Source organism: Lissotriton vulgaris, chromosome 1_1 (assembly GCF_964263255.1).
Source record: "Lissotriton vulgaris chromosome 1_1, aLisVul1.2, whole genome shotgun sequence".
Classification (NCBI taxonomy): Eukaryota; Metazoa; Chordata; class Amphibia; order Caudata; family Salamandridae; genus Lissotriton; species Lissotriton vulgaris.
In genome coordinates, this window is record NC_141685.1 from 1,053,807,980 (window position 1) to 1,053,822,766 (window position 14,787).

A 14,787-nucleotide genomic window follows, 5' to 3' on the forward strand; every position below is an offset into this window, starting at 1 on the left:
GCTTCCGCTGCGACAAGGGGGACTAGGTGCCCCAGATTTGAAACTTTACGCACTCTGTGCGCAAGCCCAGTTCCTGCATTTCTGGGCATTCCCTACACCTTACCAACCACATGTGGCGGTGGAATTAGCCGTTGTCGCCCCCTTGCCATTACGAGTCGCACTGCACGGTAAGGTTACATGCCCGTCACGCGAGGTAGACACAGTAGAGATGGTCCGCTGGACATGGCGCGAACTCCAAAAGAGAGCCGGTCTCTCCCTGCTTTATGCACCAGCTATCCCCCTGAGGGGCAACCCGATGCTGCCGTGTCTGACGGCCAGAGGCGACGTCCTCACTATCCTTGGGAATAGGCTACTCACTTTTGCAGACTTATATCCAGATGGTACCTTTTTCGAGCTGTCTGCCGAGGGAGCCGACCGGCTCTGTACATTTAATGACAAATTGCTATTTCATTCCCTTAGGGAGTCTTGCAAGAAGATGGGGCCGTGCTTCCCGGAGGAACCCCGCACACTTGCCGCCCTCCAAAACTTGCTTTCACGACCTTCCCCCAAAAAGCTGGTGTCCAGGTTATATAATTGCATGCAGGAACAGGCCCCGGCGACAGTAGCCACGGCCAAAACCAGCTGGGCTGAGGACCTGGGGGACGAGCTACCAGACGACGCCTGGGAGTATTGCTGTGCGCAACTTACAGCCCTGTCCCCAAACTATCGTCTGAGGCTCATCCACTTCAAATTCCTACATAGATACTACCGCACTCCGACTCTACTACGCCGAATGGGCGTCCGTGAGGATGCCAACTGCTGGAGATGTGGAAGTGAAGAAGCGTCCTTTCTTCATATGGCCTGGAACTGCCCCAAGCTGACTACATACTGGTCAGAGGTCTTCACGGCCATAAATCAAATCACCCGAAGGGAGGACTCACCTTCCCCGCTGCTAGGTCTGCTGGGGTATGTTAAGGACACTGAGCCCTGCGACAGGAAACTGCATGCCTTACTCCTTTTATATGCCAAGCGACAGATCGCACTGCACTGGGGTAGACCAGCCCCCCCCTCTCTTGAGAGCTGGATCAGGGACGTGACTTACGGCCACACGCAGTTAACGCACTATTGGGAGTCTATGCCCACCGCTTCCAGACCCACTGACATATGGGGCCCGTTTATACAGTGGGCCACAGCACGCAAGGGCTCTGACTCACCAGATACCTCCCGGGATACGAGTGTTTCAGACGACATGGGCTGAAGGTGCGCAATGCGTAAGTTAGTTATGATGATCCCGCAGTCCCGCGTTTACACTGACAGGCCCTGACCGGACGCACGCTGGGAGACTGCTGCACACGCTGACCCGAATCGAGACCCTGGCCGCCCTGCGCCCCACTGGCAGTCTTGTGTTCTAGCCTCTGTCCCGGGCCCCCTCCCCCCCGCATCGCCCATGCTCCCCTAGACTGTGCATAACCGGACTAGATATCCTTACATTCCCGCCCTGTATGTAGCTAGCCCACTACCTGCATGACCTGAGGCTGGCCCATATGACCTCGTTGTGGACTGCCGTGTTGTGTGAATGGTTTGTCCATGTACTTGCACCTCTGTTTGTAGTGTTTGGTTTGACTTGCTGGGGGGGGTTGTTGGGAGAAAAATGGTGCTGACGGACGCATCCTTTTACCGTACCGCTGTGACGGGGGATTAACCACTTCCTACTCAGGGGCGACCTCGTTGGTTTTCTATATCTTTCAAATGTCGACAGCACTATGAGAAAAGTAAGACCGTTTCCTTGCTGAAGTTGTACTGCGTATGCTCAAAATTCTGTTGTGTCTCATGCTTTCATATGTATGTCTTACCCGGCTGGGTGAAAGACTCCGGTCTGTCTCTCAGTGATCTCTGTATGAACTTCCTGATAGCGGCCTGCCTCCGGGTTGTTGGCGTGACGCAGTGTACAGCTTCATGGCCTTTGTTACAAATAAATGTCTTACACCAAAAAAAAAAAAAAAAAAAAAAAGTTAAGGCTGTCCACTCTGTACCATAGCTACTAGCGGGTCGAGGTCAAGTTAATTTGTTCACTTTAGTGATTCACCTTAACCATGGTTGGGTGCTATTGATTGGGGTGGGTACCTCACCTCTAAACTAATACCCCCATTTCTTACACTTTCCAGTACATTGGAAAGAGTTATTTCACATTTTATTGATGATTGTGTTAAATGAAGCTTGAGTTTCACAAGTTGTTACTCACTGAACTGCTGCAAAAGCTTAATGTTTGTGCTGCGGAAACTAATGTTCTTCTTGTTTTCTCTTGTTTTGCAGGATGTCAGAAGCACACTAAAAAGGTAAGTCTGGTTTATTCTTATCCACTGCATGTATTCATTATGCCCACTTGTAGCGCTGGAATGTCAATTCTCAGCTTGCACACATTCCCTTCTCTGGAAAGGAAATACCATGGGAGAACTACATACTTTATTTTGAATGCTGTGTCCTATGTCTGTAGATGTGTTCATCCAGTCCATTGAAACTTAGTACAGGTTTTAAACCTCTTCCACCCCTTCACTCAACTGCTAAAAAGAACCTCCCCATGTGCTCAACCCTCATGAGGATCCTTAAAAAATCACAAAATCACCATTATGTTGCTCAGATACTCTACTCTAGTAGATGTTTCACAAATGTACTTGAAGTCACTAGAAAACTTTAGCCATCCAACTTCTTCTATTCTCCATATTCTATTCAATCAGATGCCTCCTATTCGATTTCACATTAATCTTTCTTGTTTTCACAGCCCTTACCCCGTTTTATTGAAAACTCCTTATATTTCTCACCAGTTATCGTAAACATTCTACTAATACTCTACTTCCTCCAGTGTGCAGATATCTCCTTGCTTAAATTCCATTGATGGTTTCTGCTCAAGTAAGGCATTGTTGCAAACGAGAAGTTTACTTTTCTCTGTTGCAGTTTCGTGCCTGGAGACTGAAGTTCAGTGGATATCGAAGTGGAAATGTACTCCCACAACTTCTGTGCTGCTTCGTAGTGACCAGAGGGAGCACTGATGTCTGTGCGTCTTCATTGTCACCAGAAGCAGCACTGATATGACGGCATATATAGGAGATGAGCTTACAGATGGCCACTGTTAGACCTGAATGTGTGTGCTCTTCACAGAAAACAAATCACAAAGAACTTTAACATTTTGAGGTTTTGTGATGCCAAGAAGGCCAGTTGATGACGATGGGAAGTCAGAGGCTGAACCCCTTTTGCTTATTCAGTTTCAGAGTGTTCAGGGAGATTCTGCATTCTTGCCGTTCCATAGGAGTTCAGATACAAGTTTGTACACAGATTTTAAAAAGGAGGCGGAAAGGGTGATGGGTAACATACTTGAGAAAAAGTTAAGCAATGGGGCTATCATAATCTTGATTGTCTCAGCTCGACACCACCAAATGATATATTTAGGGGACCATGAATTCAATAGGTCTTTTAATTTGGGCAGGTGTTCGTTTTCGTTAGTAGCAAGTGAGGTTGTTAAATCTTTTTCAAAGTAGACACCCAAGCATTTAAATTAGTTTGATTGCTCTTTCAGGGCAGAGTCACCAATCATCGTCTGAGTGCAGTGGACATTTAGCAGAAAGACCTCGGTCTTGTCACGGTTGATTGAGTAACCAGAGACCGAAGAGTATCTTTGCCTCTCATAATATGCGCTATGGCCAAATCGTCATCTTCCGTAAAAAAGAGAACATCATCTGCATATGCCGTGACCAGTTGTCTACCAGAGCTTAAGTGGACACCCTTAATATTATGATTGTGTTTAAAAGCAGTGCGCAATGGCTCAACCAGAAGGAAAAGAAGCGGGGAAGGCGGGCAGCCCTGTCATGTGCCTTTAGAAAGTGGGAAGGATTGGGAGAGGTGACCACTTGCCCTGACTTTTGCATCGGTTTAGAGTATACAGCCATCGCCATGCTTATAAAATCCTCCCAAAGTGATATTTGTGTAGTGTTGCTTGTTGGGGAGGACCTAGAGGCCTTATCAAATTCCTTTTCAGCATGGAGTGCCTGAGCAGCTGCCATGGATTCAATAAGTTAATCTTTAAGTGCATGACAGAATAGTCTTAATATTGTCCGCGGCAAGTCTCCCCATGAGAAAACCAGTCTGAGTAGGAGGAATTAGTTTTAATATGACAATTTCAAGCCTGTGCAAGATAATTTTAGCATATATTTTGTAATTAAGATTGAATATCGATATGGGTCCATAGTTTTTGACATCCAGATCCTTCCCCCCCCCCCTCTCCTTTGGGATGACCAACATTGTGGCCTCAGTTGCCGTGCCAGACATGGACCAAGGATTCTGCGAATTGATGGATGACCGCTTTCAATGGGGCTGTCACAAGGTCCGCAAATATTTTATAGAATTTGCCTCAAAACCCATCTGGACCCGTTGCATTCCCAGATTTAGAGCTGTGAATGGCTTCCAGAATATCCCTCATCAATATGTACATTGAGATTAAGTTGGTCTGCCTGGCTTGCGTGCGGAAGGACATAGAAATGTAGATATTCTTTACACCTGTCTATGGCTATTGCTTTATTGGAGTTATATAGGTCAGAATAGAATTGTCTAAAGGTATGCAAGATGCGCTGAGTAGACCACACCAAATGCCCAGCTGTGTTTCTAATTGCAGGTATAAGGGATCGGTTAGTGTAGTTCAGGTAGTTAGCCAGTGTTTTCTCAGATTTTTTTCCTGTTGAACATCTTCCCAGCTACAGAGAGCTCAGTCAATTTTTGTGCTTTTATTCTATATTTTATTGTAATCATACTGTAGTTTGTGTAGTTCTGATAAAGCAGCTGCCCCTTATGGCTCAGGCCATTAGCCGTTTTATTTCCATTTTTAATGATGTTAGTTGCTTGGCGAGTTTTATTTTTGATCGCCGTTAGGTTTATCAGAATTCCTCTAGTGGGAGCTTTGAGAGCATCTCATCTAATCGAAGCTGAGGTGTTCTTGATATTGCTTCCTTTCAGGAACTGATGTATCGCCATCAAGCAGATAATCATTAATAAGCCATTGTCTGGGGGAGCGGAAGCATCCCCTAGGTCAAGTTCTAAGGATACACAGGCATGGTATGAGATAACAATTGTTTCATTTTTGGGATCTCTGGACATCACCAGCAGCATTTGCTAACTATAATATAAGCTATCCTGGAGAAAGAGTGATGTGGAAGGGAGTAAAAGGTTTAGTAACTATCAGTTGGATTGTATAGTCTCTATACATCAATCAGAATATTTTCGCAGCAGATTTTGTTTGTGATCTATTACTAAGAAATTTGTTTCGATATCCTATCTAGGGACCCATCCATAAGAAGGCAGAAATCCCACCCACCCCCAAGTATCACTTCTAAATTATACGGCAGCTCTGAGATTAGTTTGTCCACTTCTTTCCAGAATTCTGAGTTGTCATTTGGGGCATAAATATTCACAATACAAAATTCCGTGTGAGTGAGACAGCACTGTGATTTTGAACTTTTCTGAAATTATGGTAACGACCCTACTTTTCTTCTGTATTGCTGGGACAAGCCCAGCCTCTGGCACCCACCTGGAGTAAAATGTAGCACCCTTAATGGACTCAATGTGTTTCTTGTAATAAGATGATATCCCCTTTTAGCTTATTTCAGTATTCCGCAGTTGTTTTGCATTTGACATGGTGGATGACATTATACATCTAAATACTGCAGTAGCTGTGTAGAGTGGACTTATATTATAAAGCTTGCATGCCTGCCCTCCATATGTATGTGGAAGCAGTTGGGTATGTGGGGAAATAATTATTTTGAAGCGCATCTAGGACCAACGGATGTCTGATGGAGCTAAAATTGGTCTGTAAGGCTCACCTGGCTCTCTGGAGATTTGGTGTATTAAGACGTGCCTGTCTGTCATGTGGTAGAGGAATTTGGAATGTGGAAAGGCAAGGGTAGAGAGTCGAAAGATGTAAGACCAACAGAGATAAACACTAAAAAGCAAACAATAAACCCCTGATCCAAAACCTTCCCACAAAATGCGACCCAAACTCATTTCTCCACCCTTCAACTGACTGGAGCAAGGTAGGCCACAGACTGACCGCCACTACAGCTCCCCCACAATCCAGCAAGCAGCAGAGCAAAGGAATGTGGGCGGTCCACGTATATCGGTATAGGTGGTGCAAGAGGCAGGAAGATGATGAACCCCACTCACGGCTGCATATTGAGGCCCATCTATTCAACCCACTACCTCTCATATCAACACTATCTATACGCCATGTAGCAAAACTGCCTCTGGAACACTTAAAGTCCGTAATGGTAGACACAGTATCTGTCGTCATAATACAAAAAACCTGAAGAGGGGTCCAAGGGATTTTTTTAGTTTAAAGACCTAAGAGAAGTATTTCCCCTAAATACTACAATCAAAACACAACCAACTATTCGGGTCTGTGGTAACCTAAAACCAGCATGGGAGAGGAAGAAAGGGAGAAAGAGGTGAATCTGCGTCTCTCTAACAAGATCCAGAAGGGGAGCAATCCCTTTTAGGACGAATGCCCACACCCACCATAGGTGGCATGCTTCATCATATGGGCTTCTCCTTCAAGTGGGAAAACCTAGTCCCACTGATGGCTACAACCACCTCACTGTGAGTTAGGAGCTCTGGGATGTTTTTGTTAAATATCAACAGTTGTGGATGCTAAAATCCCATATGTAAGCAATGTGTTGTTGTGAGGGTGCAGTGCAAAGAGTGACTGAAAGTGAATTTAAAACTACCTAGTGCGGACAAAGTTTTTTTTTATTGGCTCGTCCAAACTGGCAGGATTAAAACGCAGTGCAAAGCAGTATACAATTAAACTGCTAGATTATATAAAGAGGTCAACATGTTTCAGCCATAAATTATCTATAATAGTATATCTGGCTTTCTTCAGGACCAAAGGAGATAACAAAGCTGCTGCTGTGAAGTGAAAAAATAATAAATAAACTCTAATACAAAACCAGTAAACCTGTGTGTGTGATTTGGTATCACTGGAACTTGTCTGAAGAGAGTAAGACACAGAAAAATGCAACAAATCAAATAGGATATGAAATCCAAACTTGGTACAGTATTAAAATGACTGATTAGAGTATTTTGTTGGACTCGGAGTTGCTGTATGACTAAAGTCGTCTACTCACCCAATTTTGTAGGACAAGCTAACCCACCTCAACCTGGTTACAACTCCTACAACTCGGGAAGGGAGCCCTGCTCTGACACAACAAGAATGCGTCACATGAACCTGGTGTGCAGTATGGGCGCCTATCTATATTATTTACAGTGATGTGCTAGTGGTGTTTCTGACAATAACATACAAAAATGGAACACAAATCCAGCTGGCACTCTAGTTGGCAATTCTAGTAACATCACTCATTCATTCAACAAAAAAGAGAATGTTTCATATATATTTTCTTATGATGCTCTCTTAGTGTGCCAGAAGACTGAGGGATCATGATATAAGAACATCTAAATGTAACTGATGGTTAAGTGTGTTACAGGAAGGTGTATATTCTTAGTTACAATGGATGCGCAGTATGCACCTACTAGTACGATATTTCTAGGGCGCATGGAAGGTATGCGCATGCGCATTGGAATTTTATCGATTCTCTAAAACCATTGGAAGCACTTGGGCTCCTTCTATAGTATTGATATGCTGTAACAGGCGTGTGGGGATGATTACGTAAAAACATGCGCATGAAGCATATGTCACGGTTCAGTTAGTAGGCATTCTTAAGGTAATAATTAGCTAAAGTCCTGGTTTAGTTAGCAGGTATTAAGTAGGTAAAGTCACGGTTTAGTTAGCAGGGATTTCTCAAAGTAAACCAAGTGGGAACGATTAGATTAAGTAATATATTGTTCGCATTCACTAACAAGTGCTTAGTAATTGGCAAAGACAATGTGCGCTCTTGGTTTGTGTATGCACTGGCCAAGTGACCCGTCTTTCTAGTGCCCAATTGGGATACCAATAGATTTACTCTGAGATTTGTGCACTTCGCAAAACGCAGGTCAAATGAACGTCCATACTATGGTATTAACGTGACCTGGAGAAAAAACCTTTATTTCATTTTTATATAGAAGCTTATAAAGCACGCGGCTACCCCCAGCGGGGGTGTCCGAGCGCTACGGACTAAGAGCAGCAGTTATGTCTATCACTGCTAGAGGTTGGAGAACAGCCAGGTTTTTAAGTTGCGCCAGAACAGAGATTCAGATTCGGTCAGCCGCAAACACAGTGGTAGGCTGTTCCACAGTTTGGCCGTCACAACAGCAAAAGCTCTGCCCCCCGTTCTGAAGCTGCGGAAACGCGGAGGGTGAAGAAGACTAAGGTGCTTGGATCTGAGAGCTCGGGCAGACTGAACAGGCTTTAGCCTGCATCTGAGATAAGCCGGGCCTAGACCATTTAGAGCCCTGAAAGCCAGGACCAAGGATGTGAACTGGATGCGATAAGTCACAGGCAACCAGTGAAGTTTCATCAGATGAGCGGTTATTGAGTGGCGATAGGGGATATTGCATATCAGCTTTTCTGTTGCATTCTGCACAATCTGCAGCAGTTTAATCAGATAGGCTGGGGCTCCTGCATAAAGGCTAATGGAATAATCCAGGTGAGAAGTGATAAGGGCATGGATGACGGTCCTACGTGAATCCAGAGGCAGGAAAGGGAGAATTTTACTAATTATATTGAGCTTACCAAAACATGCAGAGGTGACCTTAATAATTTGTTTCTTACATGACAGTTCATTGTCGAATTGGAAGCCCAAATTTTGAGCTGATTTTACCAGAACTGGGGGAGGGTTAAGCTCAGATGGCCACCACAGTAGGGAAGGAAGTGTGGCACTTTGATTGAAGAACAGCACCTCGGTTATATCCTTATTAAGCTTGATGGTGTTGAGGGTCATCCAAGATGAAATGTTGGTCAGGCAGCGCCTAAAGTTGGCAAAGCCACCGTCCGAGTGATCTTTAAATGAAAAAACAAGCTGAGTGTCATCAGCATAGGATATCACTCTGACCCCCCAAGATTCAACTACCTCGGCCAGAGGTGACAGATAGACATTGAAGAAGAGAGGGCTCAGTGCAGAGCCCTGAGGTACGCCGCATACTCAGTGGTTTTTCCTCCGAAACAAAAGGCCGGAGGAAGACCTGCTGAGTTCTACCACTCAGAAAAGATCTTATCCAGGCCAAGGGGATATCCCGTATCCCAAGAGTATAAAGTCTATCTAACAGAATGGCGTGTGAGACGGTATAGAAAGCTGCGGACAGGTCGAGGAGCACCAACCTGGCCTCCTCGCCTGCATCCAGGCATTCACAAATGGTCTGTTACCTGCAGCAGTGCGGTCTCTGTACTGTAACCGGATCTAAATCCGGATTGTGAGTCGTGGAATAATTGTCTGGACTCCGATAGCTGGCCAGTTGTTCTTGCACTTTCTCAAGTACCTTGGCTGGTTTGGGGAGGAGCGAAATTGGACGATCGTTGCTGAACAACGCAAGGTCGGCATCAGTTTTTTTCAAAATGGGAATCAACATGGCCTGCTTCCATGATGTGGGGAACTGACCTGAGAGTAAAGACGAGTTACAGATTGAAATTATTGGAGCGGAGATGAGGGGGTCGATTCACAATTTTAAACAACGTTTTTGAAGAGTTTTCAGCAGCGTTGATTTTGCTGATAAAATGTTCCCTGATAGTGGCACGCTTAAGTTTGTGATTTTTTTTTTATTACGGCTCTATAGGTAGCTTTAGCGACAGGATCATAGGTTAATCGCCAGCTGCGCTCAAGTTTTTTACAATTGCTCCTTTCTATGTTATAAGTCAGACTACCAGTGGATAGTCCGCCCTCCCATCACATTCGTAAGCGGTCGACATAATTATAAAACAACATTTCTAAACAATCTCACTTATGTAGGGACATAGTAGCGGAAAAAAGTTTTTATCTATCAATTGCACAGCAATGCCCCCATGCCCCCATGCTTGCCTCTTACCTCTCCGTCGGTACTCCGTTGTAGTACAGAAGTTGCAACGGGAGGTACTGACGGGGGACGAATGAAGGGCCTAAATACCGGCGTAGAGAGTCTGATTCACGTTGAGAAGCCCGCAAGGGGTCTGGTTAGCATGCCTGTGTGATTCTCTGAGCATGTGCAGGAACATAGTGTTTGTCACCGTGCATGCTCAGTTCTACACAATTCCGCTACCTGTGCTTGTGCTGGCTTTTGTGAAACTAAACTGTGACTTTACCTTATTGAAAACGTCCAAAGCAATGAAAACGCACAAGTACTACTGAAGAAAGCTTAGGTGTCACATCGCTCAGATTCTCCATTGGGGAATGGTTCTATCTAATAAAAGAAAAGCTAGCGCGGCACAATCTCATAATATATGTTCTACTGGAAGTAGTCAGATGAGACTGAAGCTGCTCAGCGCTATAGTCCGGCATCTATAAGGGAATTGCTGTGGTCGGAGAAAGTAAAGGGCTCATTTTTTGCATGTTAAATGTGTAAATAAATTATCTAATTGTGATGCTCCTATGCACTGATCCAATCTTTTCTTGTACCTAAAAGTGTCAGTTCTGATATAACAGGAGTCTACCACATTTAATTCACAAAGACAGCCAAGGGATTTCTTCATTTAACCCTGTCACTTCACTCTTGATCCGGAACGCCCAACGTTGTTCCCTTCGGAACAGGAATTTAGATATTTCCGTGATGTGCGGAGGAACAAACTGTTGTTCAAGAATAGTCCACCTCAGTTTGTCTGCTTGGTGGTTCAGATCTAGAAAATGGTTGGTCATTTTTGTTCACTTTTTGCACCGAATAGTGCGTTTATGTTCCTGTATTCTCGTCTTAATCTTCCGCGTGGTCATGCCCACGTAGCGTAAACCACACGGGCAGGTGATTAAGTAGACCACTTTCTCGCTGTTGCAGTTCATATGCCTAGTCAGGACCCTGGGTTTGTTTGTACCAATGTCTACCTCGGTCATGCGTGTTGTCTGCGGACAAACTGCACAGGAACCACAAGGGAAATGCCCTACGACAGGTGGTAATCCCCATAGTGATACTTGGTCCGAAGGTCTCGGCTTGAGTTTAGGTCTTGTGTGTACAATCTGGTCCTTGATATTCTTACTCCTTTTGAATACGAACAAGGGAGGGCGTAGTGGTTCGTTTCCGATATTCAACATTTTCCAATGTTTTAAGATGCTTTTATTTTATTTTGTTGGAGTAAGTGCAGAAAGTGTTGACACATGTCAACCTGGTTAGTTCCTCCTTGGGACCAGCCACCTCAATCAAGGCTTCCCTGTTATTCGCTGCCCTTTTCCGAGATCTGTGGATTGCATTGAGTGGGTAATTCTTCTCTTTGAGGTGAATAATTAATGTCTTGGCATGTTCCTTATATTTTTCGATGGTGGAACAATTTCTCCTTAGCCTGAGAAACTGCCCAAAGGTTTTCACGCAAGCCCTTTGGATAATAGCTATTGTTTGATAGTAAAGAGTAGCGGTTCATAGGTTTCTTGTAGAGTTCTGTGCCAAGGCGTTCTAATTCTGGAAAGATGCAAATATCCAGGAATGGTAGGCTGTGTTTGAAAATTCCAGACTGAATCTCCAGAAGTTGTTTTTGGTATTCAACCATTGGTGAAAAGATTTAATGGTGTCTGGAGTGCCTCTCCAGATGACAAACATCGACAATGTAATTCTTCCAGACTCGTATGTGTCTTCCATAGGGGTTGTCCTCCTGTAGCACGATGGTCTGTTCAAAATGGTGCACGTAGAGATTTGCCAAACTAGAGGCAAAAATACTGCCCGTAGATGTTCCGGACGTTTGGAGATGTATGTTGTCCTCAAATTTGAAGAAATTCTCCTTCATGGCTAAAGGTGCGCATGTCATTATGAAGTGCACTGGAGTAATGCTTTCGATAGGGTTGGACTCCAGTAAGGACTCTATGGTAGAGAGAGTCTCATCCTGTGGTATCGAAGTGTTTAGAGACTCAACGCCAAAGGAGACTACGTAATCCTGCTCTTGGTGAAATATGGTCTCACTTAAGAGACGCAACAAGTCCTTTGTATCCTGGAGATAAGTGGGAATTTTCAATAACAAGGACTGTAAGAAGAAGTCTACAAAAGTGGAAGAGGCTCAAGGACAGACCCTATGCCCGAGATAATAGGTCTCCCTGGTGGTGGTAGCTTTTGGATCTTGTTAGAGAAACAGATTCACCTCTTTCTCCATTTCTTTCCCTCCCATGCTAGTTTCAGGTTACCACAGACCTGAGAAGTTGGTTGTGTTTTGAGACACAGTATCTGCTCTTCGCCTGATAGATACACTATTAACTAGGAGAATGTCCAGCTCAGAAGATGCCTCTCTGTGGCAGAATCATAAAATTAAAACAATATATTGGGAAATTTGGGCCAAGAGAGGCAGAAACAACATACGTGACTTGGGTCCTTGACACCACCCTATACCCTTTTCTAACCTGCGCAAGAATTTTGGTTTACCCGACATTGAGTTCTAAAACTTTCTGAAATTGAAAAGTATAATTGTTAAACTAGTCCTGCCCCACTCCCCGATCTCCAGGAAATACTTGGTAAATTTAGGAAGCCTGGGCACTCTGCTTCACAACTCTCCAAATTACTTGAACCAGTCAAACATTTTTTGAGAGATCTGGAAAAGAAATGGGCATCCCACTCCCAAGCTTCACATAACACGCCCTTCTCTGGGGGGCGTGGCTTGAGCGCCGATGGTGGAGGTCGCCTGAGCGCTCGGCTCCGCGATCAAGCCGCCATTAATCCTGATTCCCGGGCGACACGGGCACCCGACCCCCAGATCGTTGAGCGCTGTGGGTGCTGAACCGGGGGGCGACTTTGGAGACCTGCAGCGAGGCCTGATCGAGGCGAACGAGAACTAAGCATGGGCGGAAAATCCGTTACACTCGCGGATTTTGCGGATTTTCGGTAAATTCACAATCCGCGAGATTCGCGAATTTCCCGTAAGATCCGCAAATTCGCACGCAGCGGATTTTTTTTCTTTGCGGTGTAAGTTCGCAATTGCGAACATGTAGGTGCGGCGGGCAGCAACAATCTCGCACTAGCTGAAATCTACTAGCAAGCAGCATAGACCTTCTGAAAATGATGATTTTTATCAAAATAACTCCTCAGGTTGACATTTGCCTGCACTTTTTTGGATTTGAGGCCTTTTGATTTTCTTTGGATAGCTTTTGGATTAGAAATCAACTTTCTCATATAAGCTTGGTGGGGCATTACAGTTGCTGTAATGCTGTTCTGCAGAAAAATGAGTTTTGCAAAAGTGAAAGCAGGTTCAAAAGTTCAAACTCATCATTAGTAACCGTTCCCTGTAGTGCTTCCTGACAAGGGCCCCTCCAGAGTTCAGTTGCTAGTTGCAACAATTGCATGACCCTGCTCTGACCCTCACAGCAGGCTCATAGAATAGCTACAAGTAGGCCACAAAGGTCCTGGAAAAAAAATTGCACTGCAACAGAAAGCAAATTACAGATAAGGAAGCAGGTGCCAGACTGGAATTTTAAAACAGTGACACATTAATAAATCAACCCCAAATTAATTCATGTCAGTTGAAGCAGGCAGGTGTGCTTGCTTTTCCCCCCCATAATCTACAGTGATGATGAACCAGAGGGTGGCATAAGGCATTGATGTACCAGAGGGTGGCATGGGTGAAACAGAGGGTGGCAGGGGGGAAACAGAGGGTGCTGGGAACCTGTGATGATGAACCAGACGTAGAAACAACATAATCGTGACCGTTGCGAGCCGACATGTAAGTTCGCAATTGCGAACTGTTACAAAACCCTCGCGAACTGTCAGAAATCCTCGCGAACTGTCAAAAATCCTTGTGAACTGGCAGAAATCCTTGCGAACACAAAAAATGCGCGAATTCGCGGATTTTGCGGATTGCGAGTTCGCAAATTCGCAAAATTCGCGAACGCCAAATTCGCAAAATTCGCCCATGCTTAACGAGAACCCACGGGGCGAGCAGAGCGGAGCTCAAGATGGCGCCCTCTCCGTCTCCATGGTCCTGAAGCGGCCCGCGGGCCTAGGAGGACCGGTGACTCCGGCGACACCTTCTTATTCCTTCCCCCTCTGGAGGGGCGACGCCAGTGCCGACTGCCTGAGCGACTGGAGACACCTGTGAACTTTCCAAGCGATGCCCATCGAGACCGCCGCTCGGCGGAGCCCTAACTGTGCCATGAAGCCGCGAAGGGAAGGGGGAGCGGCCGGACATGTCATCCTGCTCGGAACGACCCGGACCTACACCATCTTGGTCCTCTGAATCGGCAGCGTGTGGGCACACTTGCACCACACTGGGAGAGTTTTGAGCCCAACCCAGGAACTGAGGGACAGCGAGAGTGGCTGGACGGAGCTCGGCCTAATCACAGAATCCACGTAGGCTGACACTGGTGGTCGGCAAGGCCTGCAGTTGGTGGCGAAGGCGACGGTGCCTCGGAGATCGAAGACCCCGGCTGTGCACTTCTGCCTAATAGTGACCCTTCTCCCCCCCCCTACCGCCCTTTTGCTTCCAGGAGAGGGGCTGCTGGCCCCCGCCCGACCTATTGCCTCCGCGGCCTGGCAGGGGAAAGAGTTCATTGGGTGCCCGCGCCACGTGGCATCAACGACGGACACCATTGCTGCCTGATCCCGGCGACCTCGCCGAGCCTGCGAAGTCCCACTGACACTATCACTGACTTCCTGCACTCTCAGCGGACGGACAAACCCCATGGGAGAACACCCAGCTCTGTGCAATTGGTTTACGAGTAGTTGAGATCTCCTGCCACCACACCGGGG

At 45.8% G+C, this 14,787-nt stretch overlaps 1 protein-coding gene across 1 annotated transcript in view; it reads left to right on the top strand.

Annotated features, from left to right (window-relative positions):
- The window catches only part of LOC147748524 (E3 ubiquitin-protein ligase TRIM39-like), a 718,477-nt gene that overhangs the window by 554,873 nt on the left and 148,817 nt on the right, over nt 1-14,787 (top strand). The window contains exon 5 of the mRNA XM_086936451.1: nt 2,293-2,315. Within this exon, the coding sequence (XP_086792577.1) occupies nt 2,293-2,315 (23 nt within the window). The remainder of the gene's footprint in view (nt 1-2,292; nt 2,316-14,787) is intronic.